Source organism: Saccopteryx bilineata, chromosome 1, assembly GCF_036850765.1.
Source record: "Saccopteryx bilineata isolate mSacBil1 chromosome 1, mSacBil1_pri_phased_curated, whole genome shotgun sequence".
Classification (NCBI taxonomy): Eukaryota; Metazoa; Chordata; class Mammalia; order Chiroptera; family Emballonuridae; genus Saccopteryx; species Saccopteryx bilineata.
The window spans coordinates 274653240-274668607 of NC_089490.1; the positions used below are offsets into that span (position 1 = coordinate 274653240).

At 37.1% G+C, this 15368-nt stretch overlaps 1 protein-coding gene across 1 annotated transcript in view; it reads left to right on the forward strand.

Annotated features, from left to right (window-relative positions):
- Positions 1-15368, forward strand: part of ICE1 (interactor of little elongation complex ELL subunit 1) — a 63751-nt gene that overhangs the window by 522 nt on the left and 47861 nt on the right. The window contains exons 2-5 of the mRNA XM_066243410.1: positions 9989-10047; positions 10882-10916; positions 13375-13393; positions 14125-14236. Coding sequence (XP_066099507.1) covers positions 9989-10047; positions 10882-10916; positions 13375-13393; positions 14125-14236 — 225 coding nt within the window. The remainder of the gene's footprint in view (positions 1-9988; positions 10048-10881; positions 10917-13374; positions 13394-14124; positions 14237-15368) is intronic.

The following is a 15368-nucleotide window of genomic DNA, read 5'->3' on the forward strand; positions in this document are numbered from 1 at the left end:
CTTTGCTTTATTTAGGGTTGGATTCCAGGGTTGATTTGCGGCGATGCAGGCGGGGGCGGAGTAAGGGAGTTCTGGAGGGTCTCCTCCTCCACTGACCTGCCTCAGGGCTCCTCGGGGCTTGTATTTCGGTTGATGAGTGGTAGACGAAATGCTGAGGGGAGATTTCTCTCCGAGGATGAGGTTTTTGCTTGTTCTATCCTGTTTTTAAATATTTGTTGCCTGGAGGCAGGATCTTACGCGACCAATGGTTTGGCCGGGAGGGTCACATCAATTAAAAAGGCGTACAGATGCTGGGAGTTTCTAAGGGCGGCGTGGAGTGTTCGCTGTTGTGAGACAGAAGGTGGGTTACTAGTTTCTGGCTTCAGGCCTTGTCAGGTAGTGGGAATAGTCGCAAATATTTTTTTCCAGCTAGATTCTCCTAGTTGTCTAATGATTGGGGTCTTTTTTTTTTTTTTTTTGAACTTCTTACTCTCAGTGTCTTTAATGGTAAAGTGGAACTGTTTTAAATGTAATTAAATCATCACCTGTTCTATATAGTGTTCGAGGCACGAGGGACGCATAGTGGTAAACAAAATAGATCTGCTCTCATAAGTAAGATTTATGTGTGCAAATAAAATTGCAGAAGGTTTTAAGATTTAGGAAGAAAATAAAGGAGTTGAAATGGTGGTCTTGTCTTTTGGCAAGGGTGGCAGGCAGGGCGTTTTTGAGGAGGTGACTTGGGGAGATAATTGATGAGAAGGGGCAGTCTAGAATAGGTGTGGGAGGAGCTTCCTAGATAGAGGGATTAACAAGTGGAAAGGTTACTGAAGTGAGGAGCACAGTGTCTTTGAGAAGTAGAACAGGGCCTGGTTGGTGTGAGCATGATGCAGAGGGAAGCGTGCTGATGAGGTCAGAAAGGAAAGGACTGGTAGGATTTTTTAAGTTTTTTATTTTTGCCGTTGTTTTGTTTTAGTGCATTATCTATGAACTGATTTCAAACATTTTGACACTTTAATTTTTGAGAGTGGGGGTAAAGAAAAGGGAGTCATGAATTGACACTCTGGATTAGGAGAACTAATACTAGAGTATTGATTTGCAAGGTATAGGTATTTGCAATGTGGTTTAATTTTTGCCTCAAAATTTTGGGACCATGAGTGAAATTATCTTAAATCTTTAATACTATTCTTTGGGTTGGTTTATTCAACAAATATTGTTGATCACATGCTTTGTTTCAGGCAGTGTGATTACAGTAGCAATGAGGGGGGGAAAGACAAATACTGTTGCTTTCTTGGAGCTTCCATTCTTGGAGGTGGGGGGGGAGGAAAAATTAACCAAGTTACATGTATGTATGTAATATAGGCATGGTAGATAAATTAAGCAGAGAGGAGGGGAGAGGTGGGGGAAGAAAGAACTAATGGCTGGGATAATTATGGAGTCCTGGGAAAGCTTCACAGAGAGGGTTGTGTTTGATTAGGGTTGGGTGGGGGTGGTGAGAGAGTAAGCTTTGTGTATATCAAGTGTGGAGGCCTGACACAGAAGCTAGTTTAGTATACTTGGAAGTAGCAAGGAGGCCATGTATCTAGGGTGGAATAGTTGTTGGTGTCTTCATCCATTCTGGGCTATACAGTACTATAAACTGGTCTATAAGTAATAAATTTAATTCTCATTGTTCTGGTGGCTGAGAAGTCTGGGACCAAGGCACCAGCAGATATGGTACTAGAGAGGCCCAATTCCTGATTTATGACTGTCCTCTGGCTGTGTTCTAACATAGCAGAAGAGCACTCTGGGGTCTCTTTTATAAGGACATTATTCCATTCATGAGGGTTCTGTGCTTATAACCTAGTTACTTCCTAAAGGCCCTAAATCCAAATACCATTACATTGAGTATATCTTTCAACATAATTGATTTTTGGGGAGACACAATTTTTACCAGTCAGGTAATCTGATTAAGTCTCAAAAAGGAGAGCTAGATCAGGGGTCGGGAACCTATGTCTCGTGAGCCAGATGTGCCTCTTTTGATAGCTGCATCTGGCTCGCAGGCAAATCTTTAACAAAAATAATAATAATAACGTTAAAAATATAAAATATTTTCCTGTATTACAATCCATTCATTTTCTACCGCTCATGTTCATGGTTGCGGGTGGCTGGAGCTAATCACAGCTGTCCTCTGGGACAACACCAAATTTTTATTAGATAATGTGTAACATACATGGGTTGTTGTATGGCTCTCACGGAATTACATTTTAAAATATGTGGTGTTCATGGATCTCTCAGCCAAAAAGGTTCCCGACCCCTGTGCTAGATCATTCAGGCCTTTGTAGCCTTTGTAGCCATTGTGAGAATTGCGACTTTTACTCTGAAAGAATAGTGAGTCATTGGAGGTTTTAGTGTAGGAAAGCAACTGGTACGAATTATTCTTTTAAATTGTGAATCTGATTTCCTTACAAAAACCTGGTAAAAAAAAAACCATTAGTATTCCCCATCTTCCTTAAATGTAGCAAATGTATCCTAGTTGCTTAGGCCAGCCACTAGATGTTATGCTTGGTTTCCTCCTCTCTTTCTCTCAGACTTGCATTTGATCCATCAACTCATTCTGTTGGCTCCGCCTTTGTTGTCAGTTTACTTCTCACCATCCCCACTGTTTCCAAACTTGTGTGAACCACTGTAATCTGTGCCCTGGAGATTATTGTAGTAATCTCTTAAGGAGTCTCTCCTTCCACCCTTGCCACATTCCCACTGTTGTTTCTCAAAACAGCAATAGGAGTAATCCTGTTAGACCTCTAAACCCAGCTGTCTGCAGACTTTTTCTGCATGGAACAAGATCATAAATATTTGTTGTGGTGGTCTTGTTCATTACTACTCAAAGAAACTACTCTGCCATTGCAGTGCAAATGCAGCCAGAAATGGGTGTGGTGTGTTCCACTGAAACATTGTTTACAAACACAGGCAAAGGGTTTTAGTTTGCAGGCCTGTTCCCTAGATCTGGACACACTATTGCATTTGGGCTTTCTGGTGCCTGAAATATCTTTTTAGGGGAAGAGGGTGCATAGTTTTGAGTAGAGTTTCTGGAACAAGTCTTTAATATTGCAAAATAAGGCAGAAAAATAGATTCATGGCAGATTATAGAGGACCTTGAATGGTTACCACCTTAAAATTTTGTTCTTATTTCTATCAGCATTATAGAGCTGTGAAGGGTTTTGCATAGTTACCACATAAAAGCAGTGCTTACAGTAAAAATAACAGTTGGTGGTGTGCAGGATGGATTTGAGGAGGTGCAACTAGCTCTGGTAAGTTATTTTACGAATGCAAACTAGTGATAATAAAATCCTGGGCTAATTGAACTTTCTTGGGCCTGGGAATGGAGGAGAGAAAGGTTCTGATTATAAGAAACTTTAGAGTGGACAGATCTCAAGTCAGGGAGATAGAAGGCGCAGAGATTTAAAATTGTGATAGAGACAGGAGAAAGTGAAACCAAGCGAGCAGAGGTGTTGGAAATGTGGGACTGACGTTTTGAAATGACGTCCAAACAAGATTTTTGCTATTTTCCCATTTGGTGTTTGTGAAGCACAGTGTCTTCAGGATACCCTAACATACTTCCAAGAAAGTAGAGAAGAGGCCAGGTTAGGTGGGCACTGAGTTCATTGTAAGAATTTTGAGGGACGATGAAAATAGGAGAATGATGGAGTATGTTCTTCACTTAAAAGAAACTTTGAAACCTTTTTGGTAATTCATGGGACTACATGCCATCGTGAGGAGTCAGTGAAGGAAAAATACTGGGTCATGACAAAGGCTAGCATGGAATGATGAGAAAACATAAAGAAAACATGAAATCTATAGGAAATCAGTTTGGGAAAGCATGAGAATTGAGAACAGGTAATTGCATTTGTCATTAAGAGGTCAGTTACCACCTTAGGAAAGATGTTTCTGCAGGTGCTGCGTCCTGCAGCTAGTCCTATGCTCCAGTTAAAATATGCACAGGAGAAATTGAAGAGGTCCATACAGATACGATATCTCGCTGTGTGAGTTTTAGCACCCTGAAACTTCTGGATCTTGCAGAAAATGTACAACATACTACAGGTGCCTTCCTTGCAGAAGGCACTCATGTCAGTGCTATGACTTTATTCTGAACTGTAATGGGAAGCTACCTATCCCTGTCCTGAGTTGAACAGTTGTTCGCACTGGAAATCTTTTTTCATCTTCTATTCTTCCCTACCCTTTTTTTCTTAGTGGTTGAAGAGGTACAGTGCATTTGCTGAGATCATGGCTTGGTTCAGCGGTGTATAGATGATTACACGTTGTGCATCTTTTTTACTTGTAGACTCACACATCACCTCATCTCTGTTTTCTCTAAGTGATTGCATGGTTCATGAGAGAGCTATGGGTTACTGGTCATATGGGTTGCTAAACTTTAGTAGTTATAAACCAGTGTGGACCTTACTCTGATGACATGCACAAATAAACAACTCTTAAGTTGAGTGGTTTTAAGTCACACTGCCATAAGTCACTTTATTGTGATGAAAGAGAACCCCCCCATTTTTTTTCCTTACTAATTTCATTGATCACAGAGCCAAACATTTTAACTCTTGAGGATCCAGATGAGAATTTGAAGCATATGGTTATACTGCTTAGCTACTGTAACTAGAATAGCTTCAGAATAGATGGTGTTTATCTCTCCTTGGAGCAGATTTGAGCATCATTTATATTAACTTTATGCTGGACTCCCATCAATAATTGCTAGTGGTTTGGACTTCATCATTTGGAACTTCACACATATGTCTCCATAGACATATTGATTTGTAAATGGTTATATGACAGGGATGCTCACAGAATGGTAATCCATTCATTTAGCAGTCATTTATTGAGCATTACTGCATCTGTGATGCTATGGTGTGCTTTGGAACACAGTCAAGAACAGAAGAGGCATGAAGCTCGTGTTCTAGGTGTTACAGATGAGTGAGAAAGCAACCAGACCATGAATAATGCAGTAAGTACTATGTTGGATGATGTACAAGGTATCTTGAGCATCTGGGAGGTATAACTAAAGGCTTCATAAAAGGAAGTGATCCCAAATTGAAATCTGAAGGATGATTTGTAATTAATTAAGAGGTTAGAAATGTAAGGAGCATGTTGTGGACAGGGACATGTTGTGTGCAGAGGATTGGAGATGAGAAAGTAGTTTATGATGGATTAGGCACAAGGTATAGCAGTGGAAGACCAAGCTGAAGAGACTGGGCTGGGAACCCTCCAGTTCCCAGACTCCAACCAAGGGCCCTCTGTAAGCAGGCCTTTCTGAGTATAGCAGTCTCAGGCTGCAGAGTGACTCTTCTGCACGTACAACTTGAGGATGCTCTGGCTAGCTAGTGAGGAGAGGCCAAGATGCTGCCAGATATCCCAGAATGCACTGGACAGCTAATCTTCCAGGCCAAAATGATAGCAGTGTTACAGTAGTGGTGAGTCAGGCAGCTTGCTTTTTCCCAATTTATTTATTTATTTATTTGCTGTGTGTCTTTAGATTTTACTTATTTAGTAATACCGTTTTGTAAACTATCCTGGCCAGGCCTGCTGGCTTTCTCCTTTCCACGGCAGTCCCGCTGCTCCTCCCCTCCCCTGTATGCTCGGCCACTGTTGATTCCATGTCCCCAAGATGGGAAGGGAAGATAGGAAGCATATGGTGGATTTTTTTTTTAATTCAGTACTACATATTCACAGTGACATTCAGGAAGAGATTGTATGGATAAAATTAAAACAGTAGACTATAGAAAGGGAGTGAATGGTGAATAGAAAGGCTGAGTATTAAGCTTCTCTGGGAATTGTGTCAGTGGGCCAGTGAGGGAGTATAAAGCATAGGTTGAGGAACTCAACCAGAGGGCAAAGAAAAACAAAAGCTGGTAGTTTTGGAAGGAGAGGAGAGAGAATTGGGAGTAAGTCTGACTTCCAATACACATTGGAATAGAAATTCAGAAGAGAGCAGGGCTGCTGGGAGAAAAGCAGTAATCACATCACCATAGCCTTTCTTAGAGAGGAAGAGTACCTTGCTTCCTTCCCTGGAGGTGGGCAATAGTAAGACACAGTTCATGCACCTGAGAATGAGTGGGTGGGCTCTAGGGCCCTTCACCTAGACACAGATAGCTGAGCATTCTGAACTCTGAGATTCTCTAGGTCAGGAGTCAGGAACCTTTTTGGCTGACAGCCACGAACACCACATATTTTAAAATATAATTCTGTGAGATCCATACAACGACCCGTGTACATTACGCATTATCCAATAAAAATTTGGTGTTGTCCCGGAGGACAGCTGTGATTGGCTCCAGCCACCCGCAACCATGAACATGAGCAGTAGGAAATGAATGGATTGTAATACATGAGACTGTTTTCTATTTTTAACATTATTATTTTTTTTGTTAGAGATTTGTCTGCGAGCCAGATGCGGCCATCAAAAGAGGCACATCTGGCTCACGAGCCATAGGTCCCAAACCCTGCTCTAGTTGGAGACCTTGGTTGCAGTCAACATAAGTAACATTTGAATCAGATTCGAGGAAAATAGAATGTTTTATTAGGACACTGCAGTGTCTTACTAAATTTGAACTGCCATCCAACCAGGCCTTAGGAAAAGAAGGTAGGGACTTGAATGCTGTAGGAAACCAAATATTATCTTCATTTATCATGTTTTTATTCTTGTATACTGCTTTGTGAATTTAGTTTTTTGTTTTTATTAGTTATACATGAACGTAGTTTGGAGAGACAGCTAGATATACAAGATTTGTTAAGACATACTCCAGTCCCATTTATTCCCCCTTCCCAAGAGACAGCACTTTTGTTTGCACAATGTGTTTTTCATAATGAACTTTCATTATTGTTAAATAATAGACTTGTGTTGTTATTTATTTTTCATTTTTAAGCATGTCATTTGATTTCTGACTTTGGAAGGTGAGAATTGAGCTCTTTCTGCCCTGTACCCCAGTGCACCTGAGCACCCCTTCTCTGCCCCCCTAGTTCTCAGTGTAGTTACAATTACAGTTAGGTTACTATGGGAGCTGACCTAACTATATGTTATTCAGGGCTAAGCTCTGGAGCAAATTATGATTACATTAACTTTCCTGTTTCCCCTGATTAATGATTATATCCTTAATTTAACCTCCTCATCTTAGAAATGTTAAGGAGTGCTTACTTTGTGCTGAGAGTTGGGGTAAACACTGGCTCATCTCACTATTTAAACCTGATAGCAAGATAGTTGTTTGGCCTCCCAGTGTTTGTCTCCTTATCTGTACAGTTAGAAAAGGTTCTGAAACAGGGGGAACTTTAGTAAATTTGCCCAAGGTCACTCAGCCAGAAAGTGGAGGAACAGGAATTTGAATTCAGCTGTGTGTGACCCCAGAGTCTGAGATCTTTGGAATGTCTTTGGCATAGTACTTTGCGTTACAGATGACATCTGGAAGCAAGGTGGGGAAGAGGAGATCGACTAGCAAAGAACTTGAAGTGGAATGGTAAAAGAGAATCAGTCACTTTTACAAAAAAAAATCATAATTTAAATGCATGACGAAAACCAACTATGTACATTCACTTGTAGTTCTGTGCCAGTTAGGTATAAATATTCTTTTAATGCTTCCATTCCGGTAGATTCTGTTTCTTCATAGGAGAAAAATTCCCTCCTGAGCCTACAGCTCTAATCTCGCACTCAGCTGCCTTGCTATAGTTTCTTCACCTCTGCTCTGTGCCCCAAATCATTGTCCTCTGTCGGTTTATCCATGATTTTGGTGGCATGTGTTCACATCCTTCAGTACGTCGTTGAGCAAAGATTTCTGTGAAGTAATTTTATGGAGGCTATGCGTATTTGAAAATGTCTAATTTGCTTTAACTGTTGATTGATAGTTTGGATTGACTTTTTACTAGGAATTCATTGGTCTTCAAAATTTTGAAGGCTTGCATTATAGGTCTCTAGGTGTCTCAATTTCTAGATTGCTGTTGAAGTTTGAAGCCATTCTGATTATCCATTCTTTTTATATGACTTTTTTCTTTTCTCTTGGGAGTCTTATAGTCTCTTCGCTTTGTCTCTGCTGTTCTGAAATTTTATACTTATGTGTCATAATTTGGATCCTATTTGTATCCCCGAGTTGGGCCCTTTGAATTTGGAATCATCTGACTTCATTTCTGGGATTTTTTTCTTGAACATCAGTATTTTTTTGTCTCCCCATCTTTTCTTTTATTCTTTCTCTGGAACTCTTCTTTTTGGGCATGTGGGACCTCTTATACTGACACACTCTGATTTTTATTTTTCTTATTCTTTTTCATATCTGTAGTTTGCTTTATTTTGGGGGACCGTTTTTTCAATGTTATCGTCACATCTCCTATTTTGCTTCTTTGTTTTTAATTAATTATAACAATTTTATTTAGATATAATTCACATACTATAAAATTCATTTTTTAATTTGTACAATTCAGTGGTATTTGTTATGTTCACAGTTATCTAATCCTATCATCACTATGTAATTGTGAAATATGTTCACGTACACATCCTTATGTCCCCACCAAGAAACCTCTTCAGTATAGGATGGGGCAAAAAGTAGGTTTACAGTTGTGAGTATTCTTGTATTATTTTCCGTACAAATAACTGTAAACCTACTTTTGCCCTACCTTGTATTAACATTCATTCCCTGTTCTCTTGACCTTCCCTTGCAACCACTAATCTACTTTCTGTGTCTGGATTTGCCTACTATAAACAATTTAAATGAATGGAATCTTCTTCACTTAGCATAATGTTTTCAAGGTTCATCCATGTTGTAGCATGTGTCATTCATTCCTTTTCATTGCCAAATAATCACATTGTATTTTGTTTATCCATTCATCAGTGGATGGACACAGTGTATTTTTACTTTTTGGCTAGTGTGAATAATACTGCTATAAATAAGAGAGTACAAGTTTGGCCGGACATGTGTTTTCAGTTCTCTTGGGTATATACCTAGGAGTGGAATTGCTGGATCATATGCTTTACTCTTTTTAACATTTTGAGGAACTGCCAAACTATTTTCCACAGCAGCTGCACCATTTCATATTCCACCAGCAATGTATGAGGATTCCAATTTCTCTACATCCTATCCAACACTTGTTATTGCCTGTCATTGTGATTTTAGCCATGCTGGTGGGTGTTTATAGTCTTAATTTTTAAGAGCTTTTTTTTTTTTTTTTTTTAAGTTTCAAGAGCTTTGATTATTTCTTTTAAAAACAGCTTTTTTTGTTTCATGAATTTAATATAATTTACCCCAGATCATATTATTTTTTTTTTGTGGTTTTCTCAGTTTTTGCTTAGTCCAAGTTTCTTTGGCTTCTTTTGGTCTTTCATGTTACAAGTTTCTCTCTGAACTTTATTGCAGTGGGTCGGGGTGAGCCATTTATTGATTAAATAACATCTGATGTCAGTACCTTTATCTCCAGGCTAGATTTCCTCAGATCCTGAGAGAAATTGTTTCCAGTCTCTTCCTAGACAGCAAAAGGATTGGCTGCCACTGAATGGGAGCCTAAATGAGAGAAGCAGGCAGCCAGTATACATAAGTCCCTTTGTTCTTGGTCCTGCCCCAGGTGTTCACAGTGTACCAGGAAGAAACTTTGAAAAACAAGTCTCCTGCTAAATGGGAGAAGACTAATTTCTCTGAAATGTGGCTGAGAGAAACCCGGTGTCACTGATTCCCAAACTTGTTAATGTTTTGCATTGTACACTAAGTAAACCACACTGAAATCAAGAGCACACAGAGCAGCTGTACAACTATGATGCTGTTAGAGTTCCATCATTCTGGTAGAAGAGATTCAGAGAGAGGCAGCATGGGCTCAGGATCACACAGCATATGTCTGTGTATTATACACAATGGAAATGATAGATTTACATATTTATGTATTTATGTAATATAATATAGTAAGCAATATGTTTATATTTTATAATAAATGACGTTTTGCAGTAAAATTTAAAGTGATTTATATAAAAACAAGCAGCTGACTATAGTGTTCTTTTTTCTTTCAGAATTTAAATGAATATGTTGAAGCATTAATTACCTTGAAGCAAAAAATTATTAATACAGAGTGAGTATGTTTTCGTGTGTTTTACTGAACTTCATGGACCTGACCGATTGGCTGAAGCAGGAAGCTATGTTAGACCCTCAGGGCTTGAAAGATGACCTGGAGTTTCCCTTGAGGCCTATGTGGTGTTGTGTTGATTATAATGAAACCGCTTTCATCATTGTTAACCTTCTGTTAATGACTTTTGTGACAAGTCTCATGGCCTAAGAAATGATTTTTGCTGAACTAGGGATTTTATTAAAAGTGTTTGCTATCTTCAAAGCCTTCTTAACTTTAGGATAGGGTCCCAATTTCCTCACAGTATTTCATAGCTGTGGTATGAGATTTAATTTTTTTTTTTTTTATCTCTATAGAAGTCACCATAATTTATAGGCTAAAGCAGTGGTCCCCAGCCTTTTTTAGGCCACGAACCGGTTAAATGTCAGAAAATATTTTCACGGACCAGCCTTTAGGGTGGGACGGATAAATGTATCACGTGACCGAGATAAGTGTCAAGAGTGAGTCTTAGACGGATGTAACAGAAGGAATCTGGTCATTTTTTAAAAATAAAACATCGTTCAGACTTAAATATAAATAAAACGGAAATAATGTAAGTTATTTATTCTTTTTCTGTGGACTGGTACCGGTCCACAGCCCCAGGGTTGGGAACCACTGGGCTAAAGCATTAGTTAGATCAAAGGGATTTTATATGAAAAGCTCATCATATTGATGCAATGTTTTTAAGGAATTTAAGGTAATATATATTGTATATAGTTAAACATGAATTTATTGGATAAGAAATAAGCATATTTGAAACATAGTTTTAACATAGTGTAACAATTCTTTTCTTTGTTGCAGTAATTTGTTAACAGAGTATCAGAAGAAGTGTGATGATATCCTTTAACTGTCTTTTTCTTTTGAAATCTTAAATTAACTTATTTATGATTTTTAAAGAAATGTGAATTTTTCATAGTTGTCTTGTGAAGGGCAGCATTTACTGGCATTAGGGAGTGTTTGTAATAAGCACAGTGAACAGCTGGTCTTTTAAAAACTATATATGTTTTGTGATAAAGGTTGCTGGGCTCCTTATTTCAGAATTTGTTTTTGTCATTGATTTTGGTTTTTTTAAGGTTTCATAGACTTTTTAATGAATAGGTCTTTTTCATTTGTACCAAGTATGTGCCACATATTTTTAAGGCTTGGGAATAATGTGAAGAGTATCAGAATATTTGGAGATTTCTGCAAGAGGAGCCCTGTAGGAATATTCAGAATGTTAGAAAACTGACTTGTGTTAATCACTGTTTTGACTTGTGGAGATTAATGTATATAGGCCAAGTCATAGTGTGATTTTGTGTTCACAAGACACTCAGGCTCGTAGTCACCGTTTGTTTAGTAACCATGCAGAGCACCTGTGGTGTCGTTGGCCTCTGGTTAAATAATTTCTTGGCAGGGTGAAAATAGTGTGTATAATTGATCCTTTTTATCTTGTGGTGATGACACCCCGAGTTATTTCTCTCCCATAAAAATAAAATTGCTCTTGTAAAGACACATATATGTTTCCAGGGTTTCACTGAAGTACAGCTTCAGCTTTAACATGGGGCAGACTCTGCTGCTCACCTTTGGCAGTCGCTCCAGGCCTGCTTCCATTTTACTTCTGGCACCCTGGGCTGGCCTGTTTGTGTTGGTACCATCATATCTATTTGTGTGATAGAACAAGAAAGTCAAGCTATAACATTGAGATATACTTTTCGTAAATGAATTTTTACATTAAAAAATATGTGATTGAAATTTCTTTGGCTTTATTTGTTTATCATTCTATTTAACTGTAAATGGGTACTATTGCAGGAGTGATATCTTTACTTATAAAAACTATACAGAAACAGTATTACGGGTACTTTTAATTAGCTACATAGGAAAATAAGCAGGCAATCAAGTCCAGTATTAGGAGCGTATGTGTTTATTATATCCTTTTTGGGTGAAATGGCATAATCTTTGAGATTATATGAGTAATCAGAAAAATTATTTACTTTTCTAAAATTTGCAGAATTTCAAAAATCAAAATTGATAGGATAAGTTAGTAAAATTGATAAAACTTTCAAGTATTTAATTTTTTTTAGAGAAGAAGAGGAGAGAGACAGTAAAACATTGATATTTTGTTCCACTTATTTATGCATTCATTGGTCAATATTTATAGGTGCTCTGACTAGGGATCGAACTCACAACCTTGATGTGTAGGGGTGACACTAACCACTTGAGCTACTCGGCCAAGGCTTCATTTATTCTTTAATTTTCTTTTTTTTTTTTTTATGGAATGGAAACTAGTTTCTTTTTTTTTTTTTTTATTGATTTTTTAATTGATTTTTAGAGAGAGGGGAGAGAGAGAGAAGGGGGAGGAGCAGGAAGCATCAACTCCCATATGTGCCTTGACCAGGCAAGCCCAGGGTTTCGATCCGGCAACCTCAGTGTATTCTTTAATTTTCATTGTATGATGTGATCTGCTCTATCTCAGCTGTAGGTAAATATAGATTTTTTTTAAGACATATGGTATTTGCCCAAATAATATATTTATTGTACCTTAGGTATTTAGTATTTGCTCTACAGCTTGAGGTACCAGTGTTGCAGGGTTATATAGCTTTTTTATATAACTTGATTTCTAACTTTTTTGTGTGTAAATCTGACTCTTTTTGTTTATTCCTCTTTCTAAAGGGAAGAGTATATTTCATTACATGTTTTTTGAACTTTTCTTTCTTGCAAAGATTGCAATAATTACTCTTGAGAAGCTTACATTCTGAAAGAGGATACAAACTTGTTGCAACCATTTGCCATATTGTGATATGAATAGGAATTTATAGGAGAGAAAACTTAAAGGAGTTATTCTTTGCTATCTTAGAACATTATTGTCAGCTTGAGATGGAAAATAAATTATCAAATTATGTATTATAAAAGTGAGGGATTATCTATATTTTATGTTCTCCCTGACTACTCATTACTCATTGAATATAGTTATGTATGGTTTTGTAAAAACGTAAGTCTTGTTTGATGAAATTACGCTCTGGACTGTTGGAGAAGCAAAGGACAGATTATTTTGGAGGTTCTGATATATACAGGATTCAAGGTTTTTCTATTAGCTTCATAATATCACTTTTGGTACATGTTATAAATAGGAATAACTCAGTAAAAATCTTTATTGCTATGCTATATGTATATTATAGATGGAACTTTGGGTATTGTTTTCTAGGAATTATGATCTTGCCTCTATGTACATTGAACATATTCTATTTTTAAGTGAGTTTTGTCTTCAGACAAGTATCAGTAGATAAAATTCTCAGACTTTTCTTTAACAAGTTTTACAGCTGCAGTTTGCCAGAAGGTAAGCCATCTGTTTTCATAGTTTTTTCAAGGGAGGTATTTATCAGCCTAGATTTTTAAATGGGTACAAAGTACCATATTAGGATTGATACATTATTTAGAATGGTGCTTTGGGGCACATAATAAAAGACGATTCATGTTTTCCTTACTATTAAATTGTCCAAATGAATTTCTTACTAAGGTCTTAAATTATGGCTTGGTTTGACTTTTCAATCAATTTTTACTGATTGTGTTGCCATTGAGATGAAGCTTATTGCTATATAATTATTGTCTTCTATGTGAATGTTTAATAGGCTTGTTTATCTTGTATATTTGAGATAATTTAAAATAGACTTGATTACATTTATCAAGAGGCAAAAAGAATGATTGCAAACTGAGTCAAAATTATCCAAACTGAATTGTAAAATTGTCTATCATTTTGAATAATGGAATGAGTTCAAGATTGGAAAAGCCAACTTACTTGGCAGATTGCCCTTTAGTATAATTCTCCAACAGATCTGTGGTGTCTGCGTCTGTAGTGGCTTTTCAATATACTTTTATTAGAACAAGACTAGAATACCAAAGAAATAAAAAGCAATGTGAGAGTTATGTTGGTATAAATAGAATGCATTTAAGAAAAGAAATTCTTTTTGTTTTGGTTTAGAAAATAATCTAAAATCATCGATAGATAAATTTAATAAATCACTGTAGATTCTTCTGTGTGATAATATTAATGCATTGTCTTATTTTTAGAGAGAACAGTACTCTGCATCACCAAGTGGAACAGATGCTTCAAAAAATTTCTCCTCTGCAGAAATGTCAAGAAGAACTTGGATCTTTAAAAGCTGAGCTAGAAGAGAAAAAGGTACCTAAAGTAATTTTCCTCCAGAGGTTTACCTTCAGTTAATTAACAGGTGCTAATTCACTGTAATGGGAGGAGACATTTTAAAAGTTAACAAAGGAAATAATGCTAGTCAAGACTCTTTAAGTGTGTTACTATACTTAGGAACATTGAACTAGTTGATTTATGCCTTGGTCCTTGCAGTAATAACTAAATCTGTAAATCTGTGTCAGTTGTTTTTGCTTTATGAGAGGTTCGGTAGAGGAACCATCTAGCTGTGAATTTTTATGGCTTTATGTATCCTGCATTGCTTTTCTTTTCACATTGTTTTTGTTTGTTTTGCTTTAAGTATAAAATAACATGTAAAATTTTAAACTTAAAGGTAGAGAAATTATGTTTTTCATTTCAAGGTCAAGTTGTAATAAAACTATTTAAAATATAATCTTGTGTGTGTGTGTGTGTGTGTGTGTCTCTCTCTCTCTCTCTCTCTCTATATATATATATATATATTGGTTTACACTATAGGAATCTTAGAAGAGAATCTCTCGCTTTTACAGTTAAAAATCTGAAGCCAATAAAGTGAGGTGGTTTGCATAAGACAAGCTATAGCCAAGTTGGGATGATCTTGGTTTCTCTGCCTGTTTTCTGTGTTCTTAGGATAGTATTTGTGCCTCCCAGTCTTCAAGTTACGGCATCTAGTAATGCCATGCACCTAGCCGAGGTCTTATCTGCCTTAACAGTGATTAATTTTTCTATTTCTTAAGACTTTCTGTATTATATATTTGACTATGCAGTGAAACTTGAACACAAAAGATCATGACATTGAATTTTGTCTACCTCTGATTATATAGTAATTTCATCAGCCCTCTCTGAGGAAATAGGAACTGGAGTCAGACCTAAGAGTGATAAGCCCTCTATACTCACTCACTGTGACTTTGGAAGACTGAGTTAGTGTGTGGACCCTCAGACTCCTCATCTGTGAAAGGAGACCATAAAGTCTACCTCTTATAGCTATGATGATTAAAGATATGTCATATATACATTATATTGTGTTTATTGAACAGTATTATATTATATTACATTATATTGCTATTAAATAACAGTTCTTTTCCATTACATAGTGTCTATCAAGGTGTATGTATTGATTGGTTTTAAC